Source organism: Dipodomys ordii, unplaced genomic scaffold (genome assembly GCF_000151885.1).
Source record: "Dipodomys ordii isolate 6190 unplaced genomic scaffold, Dord_2.0 Scaffold90, whole genome shotgun sequence".
NCBI classification, from domain to species: domain Eukaryota; kingdom Metazoa; phylum Chordata; class Mammalia; order Rodentia; family Heteromyidae; genus Dipodomys; species Dipodomys ordii.
This window is the reverse complement of record NW_012267306.1, coordinates 7857418-7873912: the sequence shown is the minus strand read 5'-3', so window position 1 is coordinate 7873912 and position 16495 is coordinate 7857418. Positions and strand designations below refer to the sequence as shown.

The window sequence follows — 16495 nt, the reverse complement described above, 5'->3', positions numbered from 1 at the left end:
ATGTATATTAAACCTTCTATCTAAAGATTTGTGTCTACCCTGGTAGTGGGAACTAAAAAACTAAACTTTCTTAAGGACTACTTTATGTTTTAAGTAGTGGCTTTTCCCCATTTTCCTTTCTCCCATGATTTTTATTAAAGCAGACAACGTTCCTTACTATCTTCATTTGTATGGAAGTTTATCATTTAGCTACTACTGAATCATTTTCATTCTTCGCCCCATGCCACAATCTTTTATTAGACTACTCATCCTGGGGAGTTTTTCTTGCTTAACAGCATATAAAATTTTGAGACATTTTATATTCTATATTCGTTTCTGACTTGACAAAATTTGGTAATTTATTGAAGTTGGGGATTTTATTAAGGATGACATCAGCTCATTCATCACATCTTAAAGTTCCTCTGGGTGAAATGCTCAGATTTGTAGTTGGAAGAGGGTAAAACACAGGCCATTATAACAGTGCTACAAAATACTAAATTTATAGCTTAGTGGACCATAAAGATGGCACTGCCAAAGATACTTTATGAAATTTGGGAATTATTTTGATGCCAACCATGACATAAATCGAGATGGACTTGCTGTGGAGACAATTTGGAAGATTGACTTCTATGAATATTTTACTGTGAGATGCTAAAAGAGAAATGCCAGCATGCAGAATAGCCAAGAAAACTATTAGGAAGTGAAATTCAATGAAGCCTTTAAAGTAGAAGATAGAACATGAAGTATTTCAAAGATCCAGAAAGCTAAGATGATGTTATGATTTAAAATAATGTTGGTACTTATGATGTAGCTTTTCCTTTCTGGACACATAAATCATAGTATAGCTCATTTTGGTTTCTAAGCAAGAGGGAATCAGAGATACTTAGGAGGGAAATTGAGTGGGCCAGTCATTTTCTTGAATGCAAATTTGGCCAAGTTCCAATTTTATCCAAAGCAGTCATTTTAGGGAGGGGAACAGATTGGAAACAACCTGAGATTTCCCTTTAGCTTCTTGTATGAGGTGTGATTAGGATGAGAAAATCTGCTAGCACACATGCACTTTTAGGGTTTGAGTCTAAGAAATTTCTGTGTAACTGGCAGGCAGGGATGGAGAAAAGAATTTTCCTACGAAAGGGAATTGGAAAAGGTTTTCTCTTCTACCAGGACTGACTCACTGCCATTACTACTTCATATGAGGAAGTAGTGAAGTGTAGCAAGAGAATGTTAAAGGTTACATCTAAAGGGGAATTTCTTCCACCTTAATTCTGAGTTGCTTTATATATAACCAGTCTACTGAAACCTCAGGATATGTTAAATATAGAGTGTTATACAATATGTTTACCATTACAGCTGGAAATGATCACACGGAGGTGCATAATTTGGCTTTGTGTTGCTTAGGAGCTTTCCATGAAAACTCTCATCTCTTTATTTGTTTCCATATGAATACATATATTTTATTAAATGTGAGAGGTGACATTAGCAAGACAACATCCATGATTTAACAGGGCTGGGCTCTGGAGTTTTGCCTGTTTTACTTTCAAATATTGACATCAGCTCTTTTAAGATTTGAATGGTAAGTTTAGCCTGGCAAAGTGAGACGCCTGACTAACCTTTTAAACATTTGAAATTCACTGTAATCTGTGGGTGTGGGTGTGTTTTCTATTTGGCCAATTAACAACACAAGTAGACAAGGAACAAACGGGCCTTCACTAAAGGAGTTTTATTTCTGTGGAAATTCTTAGCTTCTTTGCCCTTCCCAATTATCATAAGCATACAACTTGTGTCATTTCCTCACTAAAAAAGAAAAGGAAAATATCCTACATTCACTCATTATATATTCCTAGTTAAAAAAAAACAAAAAACAAAACAAAACAAAAAAACAACAAATACATGCATGAAGCCCTGGGTTCAATTCCTCAGTACCAAATAAGCAGAAATAACCAGAAGTGGCACTGTGGCATAAGTGATAGAGCACTAGCCTTGAGCTGAAGAGCTGAGGGACAGCACCCAGGCCCAGACCTCAGGCACTATGACCAACCAAACCCCCGCCCCCCAAAACAGCAACAACAACAAAAAAGACAGGACAAAATTTTGTCTATAATTAAACAGTTTTGTGATTCCATTTTTCACAAATATTTCCTTTTTTATTTATCCATAGCACATCATCAACATCTGAAATACTCTTCAGACCCCATTCAGTAATCAAAGAACCTGTTTATCTAGTGTCTCACTTTTAAGAGAATTCCTTTATTTTTATATATAGACATGCCTATTTTGGACACAAATGTTACTATGCAATAGTAGTTGAATGTATTGAGTGGATTACTAAACCAATGGAAGTTATTAGTAGAATTATATATACATACAATCTTTACTAATTCTCAAAAACATTAGTGTTCTCCATATGATGATGTATGATCAATGCTTGTTTATGTGTGTGTGTGTGTGTGTGTGTGTGTATGCATGCTGTGCATATGTGTTTTCCAGTCCTAAGTCTTGAACTCAGGGCTTCGGAACTGTCTGTGAGCTTTTTACTCAAGGATAGCATTCTATCACTTGAACCATAGCTCCACTTTGGCTTCTTGTGGTTAATAGAGACAAGAATCTTTCAGACGTTCCTAACTTGTCTGGCTTCAAGCCACCTCCTGAATAGCTAGGATTACAAGTGGGATACAAACACACTCATCTTAACACACAGATTCAGAGGATGTTAACTAAATGTGTTTTTTTACCATTAGGAATGAAAGCTGGGGTGGTACTACTTGTGATAGTATCTCATTGCTTTTGTTTTTGGTGCCAGTTATGGAGCTAGAACTCAGGGACTGGATTCTGTCCCATAGGATTTTTTCTCAAGGGTGTCCCTGAGCCATTGCTTTACTCCCAGTCTTTTCATGGTTAATTAGAGATAAACAGTCTCTCAGATTTCTCTGCTCCAACTGGCTTTGAAACAGGATCTTCAGATCCCAGCTTCCTGAATATCTAGGATTAGAGGTGTGAGTCACTGGTGCCAGCTGGCAGTATTTTCTTAACATGAACATTCTACACACTAGTAGCAGGTAAAAGTTAAGGAAAGGGTATTAAAACAGTCAATAGGAGAATTATGCATAGTGTTCACCTTCTGCTCTTAGCATTGTTAACTGAATTGTTCTTAGCATTGTTAGTTGAATTGTTCATTAGCTACATCATTGATAAATTTGCCCAGCAGAGGGAAGCATAACTTCATTATTATTGTGTTTATTAATGGCTGAAGGGGAGTAAGCATACAATACAACTGCACTGCATTTTAAATCAAAGCACTTGATGTTTCAGCATTAAATAAGTTACTTTAACATATATAGATCTTGATGTTTCATAAATGAAAGGTATATGGTCCAAACAGCCCAGTTCAAGGAAGTATCTGAGTAGTTCTTTTATTTGTTTAGCAGCTTCTTTCTTTATAGCCCATGTAAGCCTGGAACTGCTTATATATCATACTCTTGACCATCTTGTCTGTCCCCTTACTGCCTTTTATTTTTCATTGCTTGTAGTACAAGAAAGAAAGAAACAAACAAAAAACTGTAGCTTTTTTTTTGCTATAAGAAATTTGAGCTGTAAATCTGGTATCCAAAGTCATAAATTTATCATACCTGTTATCATAAAGTGTATGTTAATGGTTTGTGTTCTTTAGTATTTTTGTTCAGATACATTTTCTTTTCTCTAGATGTATTTTTTTTCTTTTCTGTTCCTTTCTTTCTTGCTTTCTTGTTTGTTGTTTTCTTTCTTTCTTTCTTCTTTTAATGCCAGTCCTGGAGCTTGAACTCAGGACCTGGCTTGAACTCAGGACCTGGGTGCTGTCTCTGAGTTTTGTTGTTCAAAACTAGCACTCTAACACTTGGGCCAAAGCTCTACTTGCAGCTTTTCTGATGTTTAATTGGAGATAAGAGTCTCACAAACTTTGTTACCCAGGCATCTTTGAACTGTGATCCTCAGATCTCAACCTCCTGGGTATCTGGGATTATAGATGTGAGACACTGGCTCTCAGCTTCCAGCTGTAGTTCTTTAAGTATGTAATCCAAATGTACATGATATATATATATATATATATATGTACATATATATATATAGATAGATAGATATAGATATAGATTTGCTTATGACTGTAGCCTGGTATTAACAGGCTAAAAGTAGTGACTTACCATGGTGTTGTAAATCTGAACAGTGAGTGAGCGGGTCTCCATTTCTTATATCTTGCCGTCTTGTACGTCTAAAACAATTTTTTAAAAAGTATTATTTTATGTCTACTTTTTCTCTTAGGAATTTCTCATAAGAATAAAGAGGAGTCGAAAAAATCTATATTAAGACTCCAGGAACTTAGAAAAGATGAATCTATACCCAACTGAAATACTTTTAAAAGACAGTTCTTTTTGTAACACAAAAGTATTCTCCAACATTGAGAAGCAAGTATACCAACATATTAGGAATGGATTTAGAATATCTGAGATAATCAATAATAGGATATAAGTCCTTTTGCTAAAAGAGCACATTCAATCACAAAGTAAGACTTAGAAGTTTTAGGTTTATCTTCTGAAGAAAAAGGCACAAAAATTTTGGGTAACAACATATTTTTTAAACAAACAGACTTCAAGTTTTCTCTGATTCTTATGTCTAAACTTAGAGATTAAACTTCACATGAATTTCACATTTTCCTTGTGCGAATACATAATCTTTAAATAGGCTTTTGTGAATGTTAAACTATTTAGACTGATCATTCTTTAAGTTTGATTTAAAATTTTTCTTTTGGTTATATCAACGTTTAATTAATTAATTAAAGCTGAGCATTCTAATTGTCAACCATCATCAAGAATTGCCTAATTCTATTAACCAATCCTAATGGTTCACTGAGAAAGAGGAGGCAAACTCTTGCAATTATGGTGCAAAATAGATTTATAGTTTGAGTAATATGACATATATTGGGACTGGTTTTCTGTAATATACAAAGAGTGGGAAAATTTGACTGTTTTTTTGCAGCTATTTTAATGGGTATTGTCTGGCCACAAAACTAGTTATCATCTTTAAAAAAACCCAACAGATTTCACAAAGGCCATAGAAAATTGGAAATATGGAAGTTGTTACTGTGTTCATAAATTTAGAAGTCTAAAGTATTTATAGATTTCTATTTGTAGAATTAGTGAAACTATCAAACAGATGTTGCACATTTCAAAATTGAACCAACAAGAGAACTTATGAAATATGAACCACAAAGCACTTGGAAAGACATTTTTTCACTGCCATTTATGCTTTAGAAAAGTGCCATGATAAAGAATATAAAAGTTGTAAGGCCACTAAACATCTTTTCAAAAGACACATGAAATTGGATTAAGTGAAATCTGTAAGGCATAACAAAAATGTGTTAATGAAGATTCTTTCAATCTTGAATTGTATACACAATAAACATACAGGTTTTAGCTTGCTATAGAAGTCATTGTGATTTTGCTTTTATCTTCGTTCTGTAAGATTTGCTTAAAATTAATTATTAACTTAAACATTACTGCAAATTTTTCTTTCCAGGAAATATTTTTCATTTTAGTTTAACATAAATCCATATTTTTATCGTGATATTAAAAATCTGGAGTGATAAATCTGTGTAACTTTTTTGTTGTTTGTGAGGCTTGCATACATAATTCTTTTAAAGAACATTAGCCATAATAAATAAAAATAAAATAAAAATAAAATAATTTACATTGCTTCTAAGATAAGGAGGCTTGCTAATGCTAGTTTGTATTTTATGTTTCAAAATATTGATATACATGCTATTAATTTTTAGGCTCATTGATTTTTTTTCAAATTTCCCTCCATTTATTTTTTATTGTTTTTTTAAAATTATTATGAAAATATCGTGCAGAGGAGTTACAAATACATAGGCAAGATAATGAGTACATTTCTTATTAAGCATTTTAGCCTCCTCCTTTGTTTCCCCTTCCCATCCTCCCCCAGCCCCTCCACCCAATCCTCCAATGTAAATTATTGTGTCTTAATGTATCAAATACAAAACATAAGGGGTGTGTGTGTATGTGTGTGTGTGAGTGTGTGTGTGTCCTTTGCATGGCTTGAACTCTGGGCCTGGGCACTATCCCTGAGCAGTTCAGCTCCAGGTGATCATCCTACCAGTTGAGCCACAGCACCACGTACGGTTTTCTAGTGGTTAATTTGTTTCTATCATATTTATAAGATGATCTGTATGTTGCTTTGTATGTCCCTCCTCCACAGTATAACCCATACTTTCACTGTATTTGATGTTGGTATAATTTGTGGAGGGGAAGGGAAAAAAAAAACAAATCGTTTAACTAGGGATACAGGTGGACCCATTGCAACAATGAGACGTACAGTCGTTATGTTGAAAAACAAACTTAACAACTTTGGTGGTGGGTGTGTGGAGGATCGCGTGTGGGGAGGGGAGGAGTATGGGAAAGGATGGGAAGGGGAAACAACGAGGAGGCAACAATGCTTGATAAGAAATGTACTCGTTATCTTGCCCATGTGATTGTAACCCCTCTGTACGATATTTTCAGAATAAATAAATAAGTAAAGAAATAAAGAAATAAATGAATCTCATGGACTTCCCTGCCCGGACTGGCGATCTTCAGATCTCAGACTCTTGAGTAGCTAGGATTATAGGCTTGAGCCACCGGCACTGGGATAAAACATATTTTTTGGGGGGCGGGTAGGTTATTTATTTTTTTAAATAAGTTTTTTTATTGTAAAAATACTGTACAGAGGGGTTACAATCACATGAGCAAGATAATGAGTACATTTCTTGTCAAGCATTGTTGCCTTTTCCTTTGTTTTTCCCTTCCCATCCCTTTCCATCTCCACTACTATATTCCTCCCTCTCCCAGACCGCCTCACATACCCCCTAGCCCCCGTGCCTAAATTGTAAGGTTCGTTTTTCGACATAGCCTCTTGTACATCTCATTGTTGCAATGGGTCCACCTGTATCCCTGTTTAAACGATTTGTTTTATCTGAGACAAGCAGAAAAGATAAGATGATGTTAAGCGAAATGAACCCCAAGATAAGGACACAAGTGCTTTTTTTTCTTTCTTGCTATTGTTTCTAACATATTTATAACGTATTTATACCATGTGATTTTTTTGTTGCTTTGCATATCCCTCCCCCACGGTATAACCCCTGTTTTTCATTGTATTTGATGTTGGTATAATTTGGGGAGTGGACGGGATAAAACATTTTTAAAACTAGATTTCTTTCTTTCTTTCTTTCTTTCTTTCTTTCTTTCTTTCTTTTTGTTTTTTTGGATGGTTGTGGAGCTTGAACTCTGGGCCTGGGTGCTGTTCCTGAGCTCTTCAGCTCAAGTCAAGCACTCTACCACTTGAGCCACAGCGGCACTTCCAAATCTAGATTTCTTTATAGCTGTGCTTATTTACATTTCCTAAGACTCCAAAGGAAACAAAGCACTTTTGTCTGAGAATTTTCTGTTTAACCAATTAAAAAAAAAGCCCTATGGAAATTTAAGCACAATATACAATGGGGTGGTATTGAGAAATCGGAGAATTTTAGGGCAATACCAGGTTTTAGTTAAAAAGTACTAAGCCTAGTCTCAGTTCTGTCTACGACCTCCCTGTGACCTTCATCTTGTATCCTCCAGGTGAAATTTAGCTACCAAGTCCATCATTGTGCTGTCATACGTGTCCTTCATTCGTTTACGAAAGCCATTTGTTCCCCTTCACTTAGTATCTAGGTTTTCTACTATACATGTTTTATAGCTGTTTTGTCCATTTTAAGGGAGGAAGAAATAAAAAATAAAACAGCTAACCTCTACCACCAACTCCCCACATCTTTCTTTCATCAGAAACAAAAGTTGATGTGCTTTATTGAAGAAAGTTGTTTTAAAATGTGGAATCCTATACATTTAGCACCACCTATTTCATTTTTAATTTCACCTACCTTTTTGCAGTAGGGAAATAGCGAGAGCATGATGAGCCATCCCAAGCACAGTAAGGGTCCTGAGCCAGGCAGCACTCTGCGCAGGCTTTGCCGTAAATGTCACACCGGTGCAGAGGCAGCTGCGCAACCCCAGCAGTTGAACCGACATACAGTTGTTGCTGTGGAGAGAGTTTACTCTTATGAAGAAAAGAAGTCTTGAGTTCGACATCTATAGCTATAGGTTTATTATTTTTTTGTACAAAACGTGGCTTTCATGTTGATATTTTCATGCAAGTCTATGTTGTGTACTATCATCATCTTTACCCCTCCATTACCCTCTTTTCTCCCTCCTGCTAGTCCTTTTCTCCCCAAACTATCCCCTTTTTGCTTCCTTTTCTTTTCTGTAAATGTAGATTCTACATATGGAGAAAACGTGCTATTTGTAGGAGCTACTTAGACTTATAAACAAATAGTGTTTATGAATTTCAAAAGGCTATTATTAATACCCTCTTAAAAGTCTTCTAATATGACAATTTAAATTGGAGCAAGAGCAAACTCTTAAGCACTTGATTAAACCAGATTTAAAAAAAAAATTATTGTGAAAATACCATACAGAGGGGTTACAGTTACATGAGCAAGGTAATGAGTACATTTTTTTAAATATTTTTTTAATTTATTTATTTTTTATTTGTGAACATACTGTACAGAGGGGTTACAATTACATGGGCAGGATAATGCGAATAAGTACATTTTTTATCAATCATTGTTGCCTCCTCCTTTGTTTCCCCTTCCCATCCCTACCCTCCCATCTCCCCATCAACCCCCTTCCCGTAAAGTTCGTTTTTAAACATAACATCTTGTACATTTCATTGTTGCAATGGGTCCACCTGTATCCCTATTTAAACAATTTTAAACCAGATATTTTTTATTAATCCTAAAAATAAAGAAAAATACATGTTTAGATGCTCCATTTTATGTTCTTAATAATTTTATTTTCTACTTTTATTTTTCATTTAGATGAACCAAAGCAATGGTTTAATCATAATTCTGGCTATGCATTCTGGACTGTCTTGAAAACACATTTTGATCCTGATGCCCGGCTATCCTATTACATTGCCAGGGAAGTATAATACCCTCTACTGAGCAGGGTAAGGTAGAACTAGCGGGTGACACTTGAAAAATTTGTGATTCAACACCAAAAACCTGCCTTGGAAAATAATTTTAAATAACACTACAAATTACATCACATGGAAAGTATCATCAGATGGGAAACAGATACCATTGGTCCCACTTATAAATTAAAAGTTAATATGTATGGACTAAGCACTGGTGTCAGTGAGCTTGGCAACTTGATCTCACCATACATTAACGCTGTGCTCTGCAGACATTCACATAGGTTTTTCTAAAGACTAATGTCCTTATCAAAAGAATGAGTTTAATTCACTGCATGAGTTCATTTATGTAGTCACCAGATAAACCATGAAATTGCAGCCATTGAATGAGATAGAATACAGAATATTAAGGATATTTCTAGCAACTATTACTTTAAGACTTCAATACCCCCTTGAAAATTCCCTGAACAAAGTTGAACTATATAACATATGTCACATGACACAAAACAAAAAGTAGAATTATTTTCTGATTTATCCTCAGCATATCCTAATTGGTTCCATCACTCCTTTTACTTGAACTAGAGAATTGATTAATTAAAGTAAGCCTTAAATAAAAATTATGTACATGTGGAAACAGGTAATGGTAATACACAAGTAAAAAGACTTCAAAAGGGTGCTATAATGTCTCCAGTATGTAGATGTAGAACAAGTTTCAGGAAAGTCTACAGTTGTATGCTCTTTTAACGTTAGAGAATTTAAAGTTGCACTTAAGTTGACATAGTTAAAATTGTGTTTCCAAAGACTTTCATTTGTGAATTATAAAAAGAGATAATTTGAATGCAGACTGAAGTATCTATTAGAATGTAAGAAATTATTAAGGGAATAAGAGATGTTTATGAAGATGCTTAAAGATAACCATATACTTATATTTTAATATCAGAGGACTAGAAGCATGGCTCAAATATTAGCATGCCAGAGAGGATTGGAAAATATGAGCAAGAGCAAATGAATCTCTGAGTTCAAACCCTGGTATCATCACATGCAAAACAAACCAACAAATGTTGCAGAATGTTTGAAATCAGAAAAGCAAAAGGTTATATAACTAAAATTAAACCATTGTAGAAGCACTCATCCTGGTAAATGCTACTTTAATAAATAAGGAAAATAAAATTATGATATATACTACAAGATGCTCAACATATTACTATAATCAACTTAAATGTTGTAGGATGCTGTTAAAAATCAGCAAAGGTTAAGAAATGATGCTTAGAATGAAAAGGTGTCCATTCTTCCAATAGCCTTTCTTTTAAAAAAATCTTTCTAAAAACTGAATGGAAGCAATTTTAACAGGATAAAATAATGAAATAAATATACTATTTATGAAGAACAAGAGAACAGTTTAGAGTGTTGTAACAAATACACAAACACATGAATGTCCTTAGTGTATAGGAACACACCAAGCCAAATGAAATAATCCATCCATATTTTTTGGGGAGGAGTCAGTCTTGAACTATTTTTGAGACTTGAATTCTTGGCCTCTTGAACTCTTTGGCTGCCTGAACTCTGGGCCTCGGTACTGTCCCTCAGCTGTTTAGCTCAAGGCAAGCACTCTACCACTTGAGTCATAGCGCCACTTCTGGTTTTCTGATGGTTAATTGGAAATAAGAATCTCAGGGACTTTCCTCTCTGGGCTAGCTTTGAACCACGATACTCAGATCTCGGCTTCATGAGTAGCCAGGATTACAGGCGTGAGCCACCAGCACCTGTATTGATCTACCCATTTTTAAAAAGTGGATGTAGCCTTTTGGGTTTTGGGGGGCTGGGGAATCTTAGGATAATAGTTCAAATTCAGCAAGGACATGATAGTTAGTGAAACTCAGTTAATATAGCCACTAAAAAGCTGGGAATGCAGTTGTGGTGGAACATTCACCTTCTGCAAAGAAAGCTGAAGGACCCAGACCCTGAGTCCAAACCCCATGACCTGCATGCGTGAACACACACACACACACACACACACACACACACACACACCCTGCATGAACAAACATACACAACTACTGAACATACGAATTACATAAGAAAAAAGCATGCCTATGCTTAGCTAATAATTCTGAAGAAACCTAAGCAAGATTCATGTATGTGCATTTTTAGATATGTGAAATCTGTGTAAGGAAAGAGCTAAATAAAATATCTAAATCTGGCATATTTCTTTAGGAGAAAAGCAGATATAGTACATTGAAACCCAGAAATATGAAAAGTGAAATATTGAAATGAGAATCTATAATATAACAAAATGCCAAAATTAAATACAATTCATTTTAACCAAAACCATAGGATTATTAACGATGAGAAAAAGTAATTATGCTCTCCAAATGAAATACAGTTGACGTTTGCAGGCATCAATGAGTACAATCCAGTTACCAGCAAGAACCCAGTATGCTTTTTCTGCCTAATTTAACATCACCACAGGCATTTTGAAGGTCCTCCTTAACAAGTCAGAGGCCCTGAGCAGGTCATCACTCTATTTATCCAGATAATGAGTTATAACACTACTCATCTCACTTGAAACAACTTTAAAAATGCCCATAAGACTGGGTGCCAATGGCTCACGCTTGTAATTCTAGCTAGACAGGAGGCTGAGAACTAAGGATGGCAATTCAAAACCAGCCTGTGAGGCTCATCTAAAATGAATTACAGAAAAAGACACAAGTAGCACTGTGGCTTAACTGGTAGAATGTTAATTTTGGGCAAAAAGGAGCACAGGGACAGCTCCCAGGCCCCAAGACCAGCAGAAAATAAAATAAAAGCCCATAAGAATGAATGAAATTGAATAGCTCAATAAAACCCACCTTCCTCTCAGAGATAGAAAATGTAAGTTATAGACACTTCTATCAGAAGACTTTAAATTGATACTATTTTCTTGGTCAGTTGGTGATACGGTGCATTAGTAGACAATCTTTTATAATGTTTTCTTTAATTTACTAAAATATTTTACTAAAGTAGGTACAGAGGTGGTGCAATTAGGATTGGCTCTGAGGTCTAATGGAGAATAAACATTTAATTTAAAAAATCATTATAGGAAAGATTATCCCTGTCTAATTTCCATCCTGGAAATCCCCATATTTCCTTGCCAACATGTGACAATTTTTAGATAACAAGAACAGGTGAACACATATTTCTGAAGTGTGAGATACCAGAATCAGGTCAATGATATCTACATTCCAAGTTGTCTAAATAGCTTGGAGATTATCAATCTATTTTAATCCATCTATTCGGAAAGAATACACATTGAATTTCATTGGCACAGTAAGTTAGTGTTTTGTTCAAGGGATAAAGCTGGTCTAAGACATGTAAACAGTTCAGGAAGAAGAAGTGCCAACTCATTTCTATTTTTCACAGTTCCGCAAATAAGTTTTTACACCAGTGAGTGTCACCCTACTTTTCACTCTGAGTTTTATGATAGATTAGCTAGTAACTAATTTCAAATCAGTTGTAAACAATATTTTGACTTTGATGCCAATATCCTTAAAGATATATAAATACTATTTTCTTAGCCTATAACATGTATTTATTCCTGTATACAAAGTAAAATTAAATTACAAATTTATTTTTATTCTAAAATATCTAGTACCATTTGTTTTCAATTTTTAATATTCACAAAAGATGAAAATAATTTATTAGTTAGCTTTAAGAATTTTCTATTAAGTAATCAAAAATAAAATTCTATAAATTGACATTTGCAATAAGTAATGATTTGAGAAATATTACTGTGAAATGCAAATGAGTAAAAAAGTGTCAGGACAATTAACATACCATTTGTTTTCATTCTTCTAGTTAATATGAGTGGCATTTATTTTCCTTTAGCTATTGCATATAATTGTTAACAAATCCATGAATTATGGTAGAAAATAAGATTTATCAATCTTCAGTAGAAAATTAACAAAATATAATTTTGAGTGTAATAAAAGATGACAGTACCTGTTTAGTGGATAGCTCCATTGCTGAGATAGTAGTTGGTTCCTAAAGAAGACAAAATGAAAGTGTTTGAGAATCATTAGTCATTAATGATTTGCTCAAGGCACCATAATAAACTTTTAGAGAGATAGGAGAGATAATTTCTGTGATCACAATGAGCACTGGGAAATAAGACACAGTAAAGAAACATGCATAAGTAGCTGTCAAATGTGGAGTGGACTAGTATATGTCTGAGACAAGCAGAAACGGTTGGATAAGTTGATGTTAGGCGAAATGAACCCCAAGATAAGGATCCAAATGTTTTTTCTTTCTTGCGATTGTTTCTAACATATTTGTAAGATGATTTCTGTGTTGCTTGTATAACCCCTGTTTTCACTGTATTTGATGTTGGTATAATTTGTGGAGGGGAAGGGAAAAACAAATTGTTTAAATAGGGATACAGGTGGACCCATTGCAACAATGAGATGTACAAGACCTTATGTCGAAAAACGAACTTCACAACTTTGGCTGGGTTGTGGGGAGGAGGTGTGAGCGGGAGGGAGATGGGAAGGGATGGGAAGGGGAACCAAAGGAGGCAACAATGCTTGATAAGAAATGTACTCATTACCTTGCTCATGTAATTGTAACCCCTTTGTACAGTATTTTCACAATAAAAATATGAAAAAAACATGGAGTGGATAATAAGTCAACATCAGTATCAACAGGTCAAAGTGCCTGAAAGTTACCCAGTAGTGTTTGTTGCTCATTGCAATAAAAGACAACTCAGTAAAAGTGTATTGAAAAGTACTTCTTTTTGGAGGTGAGAGTGTTAGGTGATTCGGGATTTTAAAAAAGTATGGCTTTATAGTCAAGCATGGTGGCTCATGTTTGTAATCCTAGGTACTTGGGAGTTAGAGATCAAGATGATTTTTCATTCAAGGATAGCCAGGGCAAAGGGATCACAAGATTCCATCAAAACCAGTAAAAAGCTGGAAATGGTGCTGTGTGTCTGCTGTCATAGCTACTTGGGAAGCATAAATAGAAAACCAAGTCATGGTCCAAGTTAGCCCTGGTATAAATGTAAGACCTTCTTCAAAAACAAAGCAAAAAGTGGTAGAGTGCTGAGGCAGTGTAAAGTCTGGAGCTTAAATCCTAGTCCCACCATAAGAACAACAACAACAACAGAAATGTTAGACTTTGTTTCATCCTGGTTGCTGTTAAATTGCAGAGATAATTCTATGATTAGTTATCTTCATAAGCCATTTCAAAGAAAAAATAAGATACTCCAGTGATTGATGTTGAAGTAGAAATACCCTCACTGAACCCCTTTCTTCAGGCAGGATGAGGAGATTCTTGTGACTTGGACATTGCTCATGATTTTATACATAAAACACTTAACAAATAGGTTTTGTGCATAATGTTCTTTCAAATTACTCTCATTTCTCTCTCTTTCTCTCTCTCACACACATACACACAATATCATCTTTTCTTTGCTTTTTATAGTGTTTATAACTTTATGTATGTACAGTGGATTATGCGTATACATATATACACTATAATTTATCTCTTTTCTTCTGAGTTTTCCAATTCCATTTCAAGGTACAATGTGATGTAATCCCAAACTGAGGTCTTTAGGACTGGAATGAAGATGACGTTATAGAACTCATCATCACAAGACATTCTTAGTATAGTAGAGGATGACTTTCAAAATTGAGCATTGACATACCCACCAAAAACTATATTTTCATTTCATTACTCACTGGATATTTCTGGGAGTCTACCCTAAGTCTAATTCTTGCTGGATTTTTTTTGTCAACTTGACAGAGAAATCCTGGGGCAGAAAGTGAAAGATCCACAATAGGAATTAGACTCAGGACTGAGAGGTTAGGAGGAGGACAAGCAAAAGAAATTCAGATGACTTATCCATTGTTTCCCCTAGCTAGTTTGACACAGTCATTTGGGCTGTTTATTTCATTGACATATTGCAAGTGCCTACAATTACACTTAACAATGAAAAGTTCTCAATTATTACTTTAAGTGAATGAACTCTTCATATTTATCTTGTTATTTAACTCAGTTCATTCCTCCTGTCTTATTTGTATATAATTCAAAGCCTACCATCACCTAAAGTATCTTTCCCCAACTTTGACTTTACCTGGAACTTCCTTCAAAATAATATAAATATTCTATATATCATTTTCCTTTGCTGTCTTCCTTTGAGTCTCTATGTCTAGACCTTGCTCTAGAGAGAGTCTACTTGTTTCAAGAGCTGAAGTTACTGATAACCCCTACCTTTCTGAAGGGATATCTTTCTAGCTGAATTTTAGTCTTAGAGTTCATATGGCACTATTATTTCTTCTTGACTAAACTTTCATTAAACTCCCCTTATGCTATTTCATCTTAGTCTTTATGTTAATCATATTATCCTGCAGCCATGCTTCACAAGCGTACCTGCCCTCACCCCCCATTCTTTTTCTCATGCTGCCTTCTTTGTCTTCAGATCACAACTCTGAGTTGCTAGCTACCCCTGTGCTGCTTCAGGGTTGCAAAGAATCTACTCAAGCCCTGTGTCTGAACTGAGAAAAAGGTTTTCTTAACAAATCTAAGACAACTTGCCTGAGACACAAATGGGACAAAGGATGTAGGATGTGTATTAATTTAACGGAGATTTCCAATCGTTTTCCATTTCATAGCTTAAACAAATAATATTCATTATCAAATATAATAATGATCCACCATAAAGATAATGATGAATGTAATAACTTTGAATTTCATTTATGCCAAGATAGGATCTTTAGCATTTTGTAACATCACATCATAAAATTCAGTAGGATAACTTATCACAAACATTCATTTTTTGATAGAAAAAGCTGAAAATAATATGTGGGTTTGCGTGATATTATAATAAACAAACCAGAGCAGAAAAAATTCCATGACAATTTGGTCTTTTATAACAACCTCACATGGTAATAGTCTAAATAATGTGGCTAAATAAGCAGCTAGCATCTTTTAGATTTGCATGAAAAAAATAACAACTTCTTAGGCAGAACAAACTAATGTAAGTGAAGTGAGAATTAGCTATGTGTAAATTCTTTTAAAAATGAACCTGATTAATTGTATTCATTTGTTTCATATCCACTGACTATACCAAAACAACAAACATCTATAAGGCCGATGAAAATAAATTATTTAATTTACAAATTGCAAAACATGAAATGAACCCTAATACACACCACATTCCAGATTATGAACTCAACATTCTTATGGTCCTAGAGTTTCTTAATTAATAGGGGCTTATTTATTATTTAGATCACAAGATTAATAACAATCTGGAATAATATGGGTTATACACTGCCTGCGGTTGAATTTTAATAGACAATATATTAAGATGACATGCGTTTAAATGAGCTATATTTTTTTCTTGAGAGCTCGCTGATGGTAGAAATGACTTACATTTAAAACAGATGTAGCTTCATAAGCATTTTTTTCATGAAACTGGCTTCAATTGCAAATTTAATTGGTGTTCAAGTAA

General features: G+C 34.7%; 1 protein-coding gene across 1 annotated transcript in view; it reads right to left on the bottom strand.

Moving 5' to 3' along the window:
- Sema3a (sema domain, immunoglobulin domain (Ig), short basic domain, secreted, (semaphorin) 3A) overlaps positions 1-16495 on the bottom strand; it is a 228431-nt gene that overhangs the window by 11195 nt on the left and 200741 nt on the right. The window contains exons 13-15 of the mRNA XM_013026102.1: positions 12988-13029; positions 7919-8076; positions 4155-4222 (exon numbers count right to left, since the gene is read on the bottom strand). Coding sequence (XP_012881556.1) covers positions 4155-4222; positions 7919-8076; positions 12988-13029 — 268 coding nt within the window. The remainder of the gene's footprint in view (positions 1-4154; positions 4223-7918; positions 8077-12987; positions 13030-16495) is intronic.